Source organism: Taudactylus pleione, unplaced genomic scaffold (assembly GCF_031769625.1).
Source record: "Taudactylus pleione unplaced genomic scaffold, aTauple2 ptg000436l, whole genome shotgun sequence".
NCBI lineage: Eukaryota > Metazoa > Chordata > Amphibia > Anura > Myobatrachidae > Taudactylus > Taudactylus pleione.
The window spans coordinates 432,322-447,227 of NW_028284838.1; the positions used below are offsets into that span (position 1 = coordinate 432,322).

The 14,906-nt window shown below is 43.1% G+C and overlaps 1 protein-coding gene across 1 annotated transcript; it reads left to right on the forward strand.

Moving 5' to 3' along the window:
* Positions 1–270: 270 nt before the first annotated feature.
* On the forward strand, positions 271–12,172 carry LOC148505803 (uncharacterized). Its single transcript, XM_088447660.1, has 2 exons — positions 271–282; positions 11,545–12,172. Exons 1-2 carry the CDS (start codon positions 271–273, stop codon positions 12,163–12,165), a joined length of 633 nt encoding a protein of 210 aa, XP_088303786.1. The 3' UTR covers positions 12,166–12,172.
* Positions 12,173–14,906: the final 2,734 nt, after the last annotated feature.

Here is a 14,906-nt window from a genome sequence, read left to right on the forward strand (position 1 = left end):
GTACATATTCCTGGTAGAAATACAAACTTTTTCATCTTGGTTGAAGGACACGTCTTCCTGAGTCTTTGGGCCTTATTCAAAGTGAGATGTAAATATGATTGATGGCATTTTTTTTTTAGTTGCAAGTTGCATTATTTTATGTGTATGTGCAAATTTTCGCACAAAAGTAACCTGAATATTTCTTGCGCATACTCTCATCTAGTGAAAGTATCCGTAAGAAAGAATGCAGAGACACAGGAGCTTATAAACTAATGAGCACTAGACAACGCGATGGAGAATTTGGTAAGTCAATTATCTCACTGATTACTCTTCTGTATTAAATCTTGGAGTTATGTCATCCTTCATTACTGTACTTAGGTAAGAGGAACAATGAGAATATACCCTCTGATTTTACCTATAGTAGGCAGTGTAAACCCTGAGTATCTGGCATACTAGCGCTGGTGCTCTCTATACACACTGCCAGCAGCGTTCATGAACCCTATCAGTGCTAGTGTGCCAGTAACAAGGCATTTACACTGACTGCAATGTGCATAGAGTAAGCATGGTGTTCCAGGCAGGGGTGCCAAGAGGGAAGGAGAGCGGGTACGAATTACCCAGGCTTAATGGAAGGGACGGCGGGGTCCTGGTCAACCGCCGGTCTCCCTGCCATACCTGTCATCCGCAGCAGCCTGTTTCCCCCAGCCCACTCGTTGGGCTGCAGTGGGACCAGGAAGGCTGCTGATGGTGATCAGTAGCAGCAGCAGTCTCATCTTGCTGTGTGGGGGAAGTGATCACCTGGATTTGACCCTGGCTGAGGGGCACACAGTGCCCCCTTGGCGGCGCAGCAAATACTAATTTTCTTATGTAAGGAGCGATGGCTACACCTCATTGCATTAGACCACTCCCCCTGAAAGTACCAGGACCGTGTAGAGCTCTCTATGGCCCTGGTTCCAGAGTGCGGATTTATGTAGAAACATGCAACATAATATATTTGTGTAAGTATGTACTGTATATGTAATTATGTGTGATGTTATGCTGCTATATTGACTACAAAGGGTTTCATTTGACTGTATACAAATCTCAAGAGCTTTAGTGCACAAAACTGAATTGCTGCACTTTTGTACAGTAGCTCTTAATATAGATCTGTCAGTATGTACTAGATATATATCAGCTGAAAATTACACTGAGGGGTATTTAAAGGGATGTAGTTACCATCCCAGCGGTCAGGATGCCAGCGCTCAGAATACCGGCGCCGGAATCCTAACAGCAGTCCGAATACCGACTGCCGGCATCCCAATGGTAAGTAAACACACAACGGTTTTGTCCGTCTGGCAAAAAAAAGGATTTTTTTTTTTACCATTGTTTATTATCAGTGGAAGTTACAAATACATTAGGGCTTCCACACTGCACAAACACGGCACTGTCGCCGTCATAACCACTGACTAGGACAGCTGCCGTCCACGGTTTCAGTTTTAAAGATTGAAAAGAGATTCAAACACAGCAATAACATTACACATGGCAGAGCTGTAGGGTTAGGTTTAGGGGTTAGGATTAGGCACTAGGGGGAGGGTTAGGCTGTGGGGGGGGGAAGTTAGGTTTAGGCTGCAGGGGGGGAGGGTTAGGAGACTTATCTAATTGGGTTGGGATTCTGACTGTTGGGGTGCCGCTGTCTGTATTCTGACCGCCGGCATCCTGACCGCTGGGATTCCGTACCCAATCCGCATGGCCGGCGGTTCAAATCCCGATGCTGATAGACCGGCAGGAGTGTAGATCCCAACAGGTGATTTAGGTAAGTGCAACTAACCCTGTCCCCCCCTAACCCTCCCTTAAGGGTGCCTAACCCCCCGTCCCCGCAGCCTAAACCTAAGTCTCCAGGGTGGTGCCTAACCCCCCCTTCCCCCTAGCCTAACCCTCCCAGGTGGGTGCCTAACCCTAAGTCCTCCCCGGGAGTCCCTAACCTAACCCTACCCTCCCCCCCCCTGCGGCTGTACGCGGCCGCTGCCTGGCTTACCTTCATACGGTATGCCGGGCGTTGGTCTCCCGATGTAGGGATAATGATAGGCGTCGGGATTTTGACGCCTATCATTAGATCCCTGCCAGGATTAGACAGTCGAGAAGCCAGCGGTCGGCATTTCGACAGTCGTCTTCCTGACTGCATCCCTTTTTAACTATAGGTTGAAACTGCCAATGATCAGTGGGTTTCACAAACCGCCTGTTAGTAAACCTACCCCTAAATCACAATATACAGTGTGGTTTACTTTTGTGGCCTACAACTCCCCTACTTTGTATACAAATGACAATTCTCACAATTGCTTAGGCCCCACAATCTGAGTTAGCTCCCACCTCTACAACCATGTGGAAGCTGCTGCTTTCACAGGTCCCCAGTCCATTTCAAACCTCCGGTTCCAATCCAGTTCTATTGCTGTTACTGCTGGTACCAGTCAGGTTCAAGCCTCTGGTTCCGTTGCGGTTATCTCCGGTCCCAGTCCGGTTAAAGCATCTGGTTCCATTCCAGTTCTACTACAATAAGCTCCGGTTCCAATTTGGCACTAGCCTTTGTGTTACTTCTTGGTTCCAGCTTACACTATAGTCTCCTGGGCATTCTGTAGACTGTCCTAGAGCTTCGAGTGCCAAATCTTCAGCCTACAGTGCCCTGACTTCAAGCAAGTCCTCTGAGTACAACGCTCCTGCTTAGGGCCGTATTCAATTAGAAACGAAAAGCCGTTTTCCACAAAAAAGTATCATTGATCTTGGCTTTTCGCGTGGTCGGAACTTATCTCCAAATTCAATTCCAGACGGTTTTCGCCTACGCAGAAAGTCAATGCAATGTAATAGGCAAAAAAGATTAACAGGTGAAAAGTGTAAAATGTTTATTTTGGGGTACAAATGTGGGGAAACCACTCTTACCCTTGGGACAGCCCCCCAAAGGACAACTATGTAAAAAAAAATCCGGGGAAAAAACATAACACTCCAAAAAAGTACTTTAACTTTGGGGGTGAAAAAGTACAAAGTGGGCGGACAAGCATAAAAACTAGCGAAATAGCCTTCTTAGGGGTTAGCAAGGATGGGTCAAGTGTTTTTAGGACTGCAGGTGCATATATGAGGGTGGTTTTCCATGTTTTTTTAAACTTCACTGTAGAGACTTTAAAAGATGCTTTCACCCATTTTCAAGTACCCCAAATTTGACAAGACTACTTATTTTCACCACAAAATACTGCTTAATGCCATTCTCACCACTAATAACAAGGATTTTAAACAACTTCAGTACCCCAAATAGTTTTATTAGGGCTATTGGAACACTTCTACATTGATCCCCAATGTTAGTGGATCTTTTTGGGGGGTTCAGACTGATCTCCCCTATTCTGACAGTACTTTCCGTCTGTTCTGCATTCGCCACTTGCCATTTTCGCCTGTTTAGTAATTGAATAGGGTGAAAAGCGGGGACGCGCACGATAAGTTTTCGTGTCCAAAACACGTGATGTAGGCGGGCAGGCGGAACTTTTTCGCCGACGCAAAACTAATTGAATATGGCCCTTAATGCGGGTGCAAGTGTACTTTATCTCATAAGCACACGCAGGGGGAGTTTCTGGTTGCCTGGAAACCCCCCTCCCAGGCCCACACCATGACCACAATAGAAATAGTAATATAATTTAACAGAATTTTACTAGTGCTGAGTGTTCTTCTCAGTATCACAAATTAAATAATCAGCACCACCTGTGGATCTTTTAACATGTGTCAGCCAGTAATAAATACACCTGTGCACCAACTAGGAGATCTGGAAAACATGCACTGTTAGACCATCAATTGGGTTAATTATTAATACTGTATAACAATACACTATCCAGCGCATAAGTAGACCAATATGTACATATACAGTATGTCCAGGGCAGTGCTAGGCTCTTCTGCTGCTCCCCCAGACTCCCGGACTTGCCCCAATGCTCTGGTATGGTGCCCACATCTGAAATATAAACATTCAGCTCAGACAGGATGGCCCTACCCTTGCATTTAATGGCTGTGATCACTGGTCCTGTATATGCTGAAATTATGACATACAATACACTTTGTATGATGCATATTAAAGCTGGTTAGTGAATCATGCACTCTTCATGGACTGGACACATTCTAAAATCAAGCATTTGGACACCCCCCTCTAGAAATGCTGTGTTTGCCACTGTACCTATACTGCACTTCAGATAACCTTGCTAATCTGCAATTGTATTGCCTAGTCTCAGCATCACAGCTCCTGACCTAGTTTTGGGACTCTCTACTATACCATCGGTACCACTATCAATGGTGGTTGTTGTCTTCTCTTTGAGTGTTAAAGTTCATGCTGGGTGTTCACTTGCTGGGGACTGGGTATTGGATCTAGATTCCTCTTTGAAGGTTTTCAGGCACATTTATCAATATTAATTTGACTAAAATATGTGAAAATGGGTGTTTTCACAACTTTTTCACATTATTTTAGTCTCATTTAAATTTATTTAAGGGAGTAGGTTTTTATGAAAACTGCTCCAAAAGCCCTTTAAGTCGCATTATTTTTAGTAAACAAATCGCATTTCCCGTACGTGTAATGGGAAATGTGATCTGCTAAGATTTACCTAAATAAAATTGTAAAAAAATAACCAACTCCTGCTCTGGTCTGACAGGCAGAGCAGAGCCAGCGCCTGTGATTAGTCTTGTGTTAATATATAGACCACAAGCTAATCACTGTTAAAAAAAAAAAAAAAAATGTAAATAAAGAAAAAAAAAAAACACTTACCTGCACCCAAGGACTGGTGATTGGTGATCCGGTTACTCGATCGCTGGGCTCCTGATCCGCCCGTTCTGTAAACAGAGGTGCCGGCTTCTCAGTTTACAGCACAGAGCAGCAGACCAGGGTCACAGAGAAGGAGCCCAGCGATCAGCTGACCGGATCGCGAAGGAGCTCACCTGAGCACTGATTACCGGTCCCTGGTTGTAGGTAAGTGTTTGCTTAGCGGGGGAGAGGAGGCGTACAGGGGCGGGGTGTTAGCAAGCAGTGCATGCACGATCACACTCTCAGGGTACCCTGGGAAGTACTATGTCACTGCATGCAATATTTCATACATGTATTCAAAAATCACATTGCGATTTTGGACAAATTTATCACATCCCATCCGAGATGCAGATTGTGATAAATATACCCCTTAAGGTGGGTACACACCTGACAGATATATCTGCAGATCGAGTGATCTGCAGATATATTTGCAGAATATGGTCGTTCATACACACTGAACGGCCGTCATCTGCTTGTGCCCTCGGGTCCCGGATGCCGATTGGCGGGTCTTGCTACCCTCTTAGCGTCTGCCGCTGTCTGGCAACCGCCCGTACACACCTGCCGATGGACAGATATGTCTGCAGCACAACCAATCCGATGTCGGTGAACGACAACGTTCACCGACATATCACGTGTACACACTGGCCGACGTGCAGCAGATATATTTGCCAATCAATTGATCGGCCAATGTATCTGTCAGTGTGTACCCAGCATTGGGCCCGTCACCCAGCTTTGTTAATTGGTTTGCAGCATTTGCTGGGAGATTCCAGACGGACTACCGATTACCTATTATACTTGGTGCTCTGTCCCCTGAATTCTCAAACAGCTGCTTATCCCTTTATTTTTACGGCAACCAAAAAAGGTTGTTTCTAGATAAATTAGTCCACTGATAAACAGTGTGCGTATTTGTCTCCCAGCAAATTCAAATGAGTAATGCGGGACACTTAAGATTGATTATAAAAAGACAACTGCGCACCCCTCAACATACATATCAGGCCGTACAACACTGCATATAATAATAATAATTATAATAGTGAGCTTTGAAACACACTGTACAGTATAAAAGGTATTTTAAGACCAAAATAGGGATATTTGGGAGGGTGTAACATTTACCACTATGTCTGTGTATCATTTTTCCTACATGCATTACTTTTTAATGAGTTATGAATCTTTAAATTTAAGGTATATATCCATCCAAACTAGCGCCTATGTGTGAGAAGCACTTAAATTCAAAATAGTCCTGCCATCAATTAGAATTACTGATTTGTGAGATGTCAGGAGAACAAGGTGCTGGCTATGGTAAACTGGCTTGTGGCGTTATATAATTGGGCAGAGGAGGTTAAAAAACGTAATTAAAAAAATTAGATATTAGATGGAAACATTTTAAAAATCCATTTCTTTAGATGACTCTACATGTTGAAGTAACCGTTACTTTGAATTTATGTAACTGCCACACGTACTTATAGAACGGAACTTAAAGTCACATGACCACATTCCACCTTGTCTGGATGGAGGCTCAGAATGTATTGTGATGTAATAATGACTATTATGACAAATGCTCAGAACAAATAATTATAGCACTGTTTTGTCGAAGTCTTTCAGTTCATCAACAGGTAAGAGCACATAATATAGGTCACGGTTTTGAGGAGATAGCTTGTAGGGCAAATTTTGATGTTAAATTCTCATGTTTAAAGATTTTCATAACTAAAACAATGGTAATAGTTTGAATTATGTACTGTAGTTGCTAACTATATAGTTTTGACCCTGCTTAAAGTGACATCTGGGGGCTTATGTAACCTGCTTTGCTTTACCTTTAAAATGATTGCCATTTTAAAAATATGGGAAGACCTGTACGGAGATGCTTAGTGACAAAGATAGACAGCCATATTTGTGTTTTTTGGAATACTGAACATTATATTTATGGCCCATCTGTGTTGAGTATATATGTTCTCCCCATGTTTGCTGCTGTTTGCATCGGGTTCTCTGATTTCGTTAATTGGCTTCTATTAAACAAATAACGCTAGCGTGTATGCACGTCCATGTGATAGGGAATATAGATTGTAAGCTCCACTGGGGCACGGACTGATGTGAATGACTGAAATATTCTCCGTAAAGCGCTGCAGATTATGTGCACGCTATATAAATAAATACATTTATTACAAGGTAGGGAAATATAGCTTAATAGAATGGAAACAGGGAAATAGTTTTTTTATGAATTGATATCTGAAGCAATTAAATCACATATCCTATTTCTGTAGAGGCCACATCTAGGAGTGAGGACATCTTCCATGTGGAGAGTCTGCAAGAAGCAGAATGTAGAAGAATGATATTTGGGGAAATAATGTTACTGCAGATTGTATGTAATATCTGTTTGATATATGGTATCCAAAGCAAACAGTAGAGGGCCTTGCTGTGTATACACCATCCACATACATAGTAGTAACCACAAATATCTTGTACGTATCCCTCAGTGAGAACAGACACTGGAGCATATAACATTATGAGCACCAGACAAGGTGATGGAGACTCTGGTAAGTCAATAAACTTATTGAAAATGATTAAATATCAAAGTTATATCATCCTGTACAGGGCTGGCTCCAGGGGTCGGAGCACCCTGTGCCGGCTTTTTACAGCGCGCAACCAAAAATGGGGTCGTGACCTAATTACCATAGGCCACGCCCCATATGTGACGTTATTTGGAGGGGTACCCGTATGGCACACCTGGATGCCGCGCGCTTCATCCATTCAGACACTGGCACCGCCGCGGCAGGTGGGGGTCCCCAACCTCCCGATTTAGTACTGTCCCGCTGAAATCGGGATGTTGGGGAGGGGTGCGACCTCTATGGATGGTGCCCCTGTTCAACCGCACTGATTGAACACCCCTAGAGCCAGCTCTGATCCTGTATCACCTAAGACTAATGATACACAAGCTCTATTATCACCTGCATGCATCCACCTCCTGCATACCATAACAACCTGGTGCATGTCATATATCTATACATCGTAACCAGTGTTCCGTGCACACTAGCGCTGGTGCGCTCTATACACACTGCCAGCAGCATTCATAAGTCCTATCAGTGCTAGTAACGAGGCATTTACTTCTAGTCTGCCTACAGACACAATGGGCTTCATTTTATTGTAGAGATGATGGGCTGTAGCCAGATTTAAATAGTATTGGTGCACAAAACTGAATTGCTGCAAGTTTGTAGCTCTTAATATACAGTCAGGTGCATAAATATTGGGACATTGACAGAATTTTCATATTGTGGCCTCTATTCACCACCACAATGGCTTTGAAATTAAACAAACAAGATGTGCTTTAACTGCAGACTTTCAGATTTAATTTGAGGGTAATTACATCCAAATCAGGTGAATGGTGTAGGAATTACAACGGTTTCTATATGTGCCTCCCACTTTTTAAGGGGCCAAAAGTAATGGGACAAACTAAACAATCCTAAATCTAACTTTCACTTTTTAATACTTTGTTGCAAATCCTTTGCAGGCAATTAAAGCCTGAAGTCTGGAACGTATAGACATCACCAGATGCTGGGTTTCATCCCTGGTGATGCTCTGCCAGGCCTGTACTGCAAATGTCTTCAGTTCCTGCTTGTTCTTGGGGCATTTTCCCTTCAGTTTTGTCTTCATCAAGTGAAATGCATGCTCAATCGGATTCAGGTCAGGGGATTGACTTGGCCATTGCATAACATTCCACTTTTTAGCCTTAAAAAACTCTTTAGTTGCTTTTGCAGTATGCTTCGGGTCATTGTCCATCTGCACTGTGAAGCGCCGTCCAATGAGTTCTGAAGCATTTGACTGAATATGAGCATATAATATTGCCCGAAGCACTTCAGAATTCATTCTGCTGCTTTTGTCAGCAGTCACATCATCAATAAATACAAGTGAACCAGTTCCATTGGCAGCCATACATGCCCACACCATGACACTACCACCACCATGCTTCACTGATGAGGTGGTATGTTTTGGATCATGAGCAGTTCCTTTCCTTCTCCATACTATTATCTTCCCATCACTCTGGTACAAGTTGACCTTTGTCTCATCTGTCCATAGGAAGTTGTTCCAGAACTGTAATGGCTTTTTTAGATGTTGTTTGGCAAACTCTAATCTGATCTTCCTGTTTTTGAGGCTCACCAATGGTTTACATCTTGTGGTGAACCCTCTATATTCACTCTTATGAAGTCTTCTCTTGATTGTTGACTTTGACACATATACACCTACCTCCTGGAGAGTGTTCTTGATTTGGCCAACTGTTGTGAAGGGGTTTTTCTTCACCAGGGAAATAATTCTTCTGTCATCCACCACAGTTGTTTTCCGTGGCCTTCCGGGTCTTTTGGTGTTGCTGAGCTCTCCGATGCATTCTTTCTTTTTAAGAATGTTCCAAACAGTTGATTTGGCCACACCTAATGTTTTTGCTATCTCTCTGATGGGTTTGTTTTGATTTTTCAGCCTAATGATGGCTTGATTCACTGATAGTGACAGCTCTTTGGATCTCATATTGAGAGTCGACAGTAACTGATTCCAAAGGCAAATGTCACACCTAGAATCAACTCCAGACCTTTTACCTGCTTAATTGATAATGAAATAATGAGGGAATAGCCCACTCCTGTCCATGAAATAGCTTTTGAGTTGATAGTCCCATTACTTTTGGCCCCTTAAAAAGTGGGATGCACATATAGAAACCGTTGTAATTCCTACACTGTTCACCTGATATGGATGTAATTACCCTCACATTAAATCTGAAAGTCTGCAGTTAAAGCACATCTTGTTTGTTTCATTTCAAAGCCATTGTGGTGGTGAATAGAGGCCAAAATCTGAAAATTCTGTCAATGTCCCAGTATTTATGCACCTGACTGTAGATCTATCTGTATCACCTGAAAATGGCACTAAATCCCAAATTATAGTGAGCTTAACTCTTGTCCACTCATTTTATAATTTAATGCTAAATTTCACAATAACCCATCTATCTTTTAGTAACAATACCTAATATATTAACCAAATTAAATCAAGCCTTGTACTAGGTGGAAAAAAGCCATAGGCTTAATCCTGCAGCCTGAGGGCCTAAAGCGTATGCAGATAGGCGATTGTTGCGTACTGTGCGTGCGTGATGGCACCACTCTGATCGCACTGCGATCATGAGACCACGCAGAACCATCTCAGTGTAATTGACCTTCAGTGAGCGTTTGGGGGTGGTCGAAGAAACGCAGGCATGCCTGACCATTGGAATGCCGTTACATGGGCGTGCATAAATTAGCCAGTGTGATTGCATACACAGCCTGAGTACTTATTGCGTGCTTCAAGGTTATCAATTTCTAAGCAAGGTCAGGGCTGCTGTAATTCTGCGTGAGGGGCCGATGGTACTCAATGTTAACATGTTTATGGAGCTTTGCAAGGTATTACGGATGTGAGATAGTGGTAGTGGAAGGCAGTGGGCATCTCTATGCTGGCAGTGCGACGGCATTGCAATTGCAATCATTAACATATATTCGGCAGCAGACCTGAATGCGACTACGGAGCTGCGATCGAAATAGCGATCCTTAATGAATCAGGCCCTGATTCCCTAAAGTCAGCAGCATTGCCTCTCTTCCATCCTGACTGGGCCAGGGCAAGTAAGAGCCACTGCTTAATGCTATAACAATACAATATGCAAAGGCATAGCAAAGACTGAGCCTTCTCTGTGACAGCATGAACATACAGAGATGGGGAGAGAGGGGAAGGGAAACTGAAGCAGTCAGGATTCAAACTATGGGGGCAATTCAATTAAGTGCGCTAGGAATATCCCCCGGGAAGGAGTTCCCCTAGTTATTCAATTCATTGTGCTGTTAAGTCTGACTTAAGTCGGAGAATGCTGGTTAGAGCGACTAATGCTGGCTGTTTAGTCGCACTAACCGGCATTCTCTGACCATAGTGCCGGCCGCGAGGCTGTTAATGCCGCACTAAGCCAGCAAACAGCCTCTCGGCCGGCACTTTTATCGGATTTCTGCTCGCACCCTTGGGAGAAGAAATCCTTTAGTCAGCCTAACAGCGTGCTGAACTGAATAGTTATGGGAGCTCCTTCCTGGCGCTATTACCAGCACGTTGTACTGAATCGCCCTTATATATTGGAGCGACAGATAATAGTAAAAGTATACATTAACACTCAGCAATCTTCCGGTTATAACCACCTATCACTTTAGGTCCCAATGCAGAATCTGAGTTGGGGGTCTTCTACTATAAAAAGAGCCCCGTCAGAGCCATCAGTCATAGTAAAAATACCACTAAATGCTCCTAGAAATAATTGTCTGACCACTGGGCCTGATTCAGATATTTACACAGCGCCAATATTTACACTGTTGAGCGATAATCGGCCAACTGTGCATGTGTGATGATTGCACTACATACACACACACACACACACACACACACAAGCTACTCAGCGATGGTGTCAGCAGAGAGGATTTCTCTGCAAAGTGATTGATATTCCATGCCGTTTGGGGGCGTTACGTGAAGTGGGAGAAACCGCAGGCGTGTCATTATCGGGGAGTATCTCAGCCTACGACTGCGATCCCGTATGCAGGTAGAATGGTCCTATAGTCTCAGGTCAGGTGGCCATTCTGTATGACCATAGGGCTATTTAGATGGCCACTTATCGAATGATCTGCGGCAATTGCATATTTTCGAACAGAAGCTGCGTACAGGATCACAGCTACGGTTGCAGTAACATACATGTCTGAATCAGGCCCCATTATTACATAAAACAAATAAATATCCTATAGTGGTTATATCTAAACAAAAAGTTTATTTTGTCCATAGTTCCTCAGCAGAGTGAGGACACCACTACTACATGCCAGGAGCTGTCTCACTTATTGGCTGAAGTTACCTCTACAATTGATGCAGATACTCTGTATGCTGGAATGGCTGAAGAGCCTGCTTATACCTCTAGCCAACCTGTAAGAGAGGAGCACCGAGGAGCTACTGCAGAGCAGGGCTACTGGTTTTATACAAATACATACCAAGAGCAGAACTACATGGCGTGCATGCATCTATCCAATGTGCTGGAGAGGGGCTTTGCAGCAATGACATCTGAGATGCAGAGGCTGAGTAGAAGAGTAGAAGCAGTAGCTGATAACATGAAGGACTGTTCAGACACCATGAGCTTCTACACAACAAGGCAGCTGGCGATGCAGAAAGAAATGCTGAACACACTTCGTGAGACAAATACGTCACTAACATCTGCAGCTCACCTACTACAGGATATCACAGTAAGACACGGTCATTGTCTTCTAGACACCTATAATGCCACTCAGGATTTTGAATTGGATGTCCAGTCAGACATGTCTGATGAAGCCACCACAAACAGTCACCAAGGAGTCATTCTACACAATCCTGAGGATTAGAGCTCAACTCAATGTAATAAACGCAAAGAAAAAATATGTAACCATCAATGTGTGATTCAATAAACAGGGAAAGATCAGTGCGGCCACAGTGTGTGATAGAGACAGTGATACATTTAGGTTTCATATTTCCCTTTCAGAGAGTAATGCATCCTGTGGCAGGAGTGTGTAATACTGACAGTAGTAAGACGAGGGGTTGTGGATGGGTGTGCTACAATTTCTCTATGTTCAGAATGTCGACATGGATTGCGGGTCGCCATGTCACTTGTTGACATTGCCGTAGGTGTGCATGCCTTATCGTAACCCTAATAGCGGTTTAAGCCTAACATCGATCAAAAATCGGCTGCTGACATTCACAATGTCAACTCTCTGTCATATCAACATATGGAATGTCGACATTATGAACATTATTGTGAAGTCCCACGTGAATTCTAAGTTGTTTAAGTTTATTATTAAGCATTACTAATATAATCAGATTATAAATCAAAGGCCATTATATATATATATATAGGCATTATAAACCGGAGAGATTACATCAATTTTCAGTGCCTAAAATAGGAACATATATACTGCTCAAATATAATATATGTTGAACTGTATCAAGATCTCATATGCCCATATGATAGGCTGTTGGCTGAAATCCTCTGAACTGGATACTATAGCAGGTCCATCCTCTTAGCATGTAGTTCTGTGATAAGTCCTCCACAATGGTTCACACAATATACAAATATGGATTAGACACTAACTGCAGCTCCCTGTGTAAAGTGCAATCTGGTAGGATCTGGTACAAAGTGAACGTCAGTGTTTCCTCAATAAAATCCATCAGGTTTCTTCAATTTGATTTTTTTAATGCAAGACTTTCTAAAGAGATAGTCACACAGGGTGAGTGCCGTAACATATAACTCTACAAGGGTTACTTTCTTTACTAACAGGAATGTGCTCCGACTTTCCTAGATACTCAAATTTATAATACAATATTTTGCGTTGTGGAGTATTTCAATACAGCGCTGTCCATTGTTTTGGTCTTCAGAGATTGCTGTGGTCTGAGTAGAGTATGAGATGGACCAATAGGAACATGGGAATTTCATGATTCCCCCTTTACAAGCACCTGTGCAATATCATTAAGCTGATGTGAGCGACCACTATATTTTTTATTTGCAGTTCTGATAGGCATGAAGGGAGCCAGCATTGGGAGGATGTGCTGGTCCGTATAGTGCCATTTGGAGCTTTCTGGGGTACCTCCTAGGTGAGTCAGCTCTCGGCTTATACATTTATATATGTGCTGTTATTATGCAGTACATTAATACGTAATTATATGACCCAGAGTGGATGCTACTATTAGGTAGCATTTATTATTTTGGGGTGAGAGTTTGGGTGTGGGGCCCCCGGAGTTGCTCTGGCTGGGCCTTTTTCAGGGCATCACCACTTAATTCACATAGATACTTTTTCATTACCTTTCTATTTGTTTGTTTATTATTTATGTAATTTTAATTCTTTCTTATTATATTAACACTTTATTGATTATCTTTACACATCTATACTTTACACTTCATTATCACCTTTTTTCCCTTTTCGTGTGATGCCCTGGGGATGGTCCTTGGCTGGATTATTTTGGGGTTCCCTGCTCCTCAGACGTGAACCCCTGAATGTTAGGGATGCCGGTACAGAGGAGCTTAATCATATATTTGCAAATGTATGCAACCAATACCTCTGAATTTCTATTATCATGTAGGGTTCAAGTATTTTTTGCTGATGTTGTTGCAGTGTGCTGGAGGGAATACCCTTTTCTAAAGTTCATGAATCTGACAGATATGTAGAGATATAAAGCTAGTGTTATTACAGAGCGGGTGTCCACTACAACAATGGAGCGTAGCATGGAGCTGGTCCCGGCAAGGGTGAGGATTGGTGTCCAAGTCCATTGACACACACTAATGTAAGGTCTATGGTGGCTGAGACATGGAGCTGAATGACAGTCACATGAAATTTGGTTCATTGTGCACTTAGAAATAAATGCAGATCTTCACCAGTATTCAGAGTTGGGCACATCAATGCACCCACTTGTGGAAGTAGCCGTCGTCATTATCAGCACACTTTTACACCAGCTAGAATTCTGTGTATGCTCACCTCTGAATATCCGGCTATTCCATCTACACGTAAAGCAGCACACATATCCTACATGAGAATGACCTGATGCCGCCCAGTTACTCCTGCAAGTGGAGAGGTGTATGACTTAGAATCACTCATAGTGGCTTAAAGTTGTGTATGCAGGATCCCATGCATGCGCAGTTAGTAAGCAGTCCCGAGATCTGCCCACGAAGCGGACTTGTATGCAACTCTGGATCATGGCCCATAGGACAGATGAGGTGTCACCTACTCTGTTGAAAGTATTATTTGGTCATGGAGAAAGTTCTTGTAATGCTTCATACTGCCTACTTAGGGGATAGACAGGAGTCCTGTTTGATATAATGGCCTTCACATGACTGGCTGGGTGCTCTGCAAGAGCTGCTAATAAGAAACAAATGTGATCTGTCAGCTGGAAGCGGTAGCTAATATGGTCTGAAGGAGAGAACATTATCTCATACCAGCTGCTAGTCTATCCTACTGAGGATTAAAGCCTATTTATCAGCAAGACTGGCCCTGCTAAAGAGGAGCAACAAAAGGAGGTCATGGTCACTCCATGTGAAGCTTCAAATTCATTTAAACTGAGGACCAGCTGTACTATCATGAAATACTGACAGAGAAGG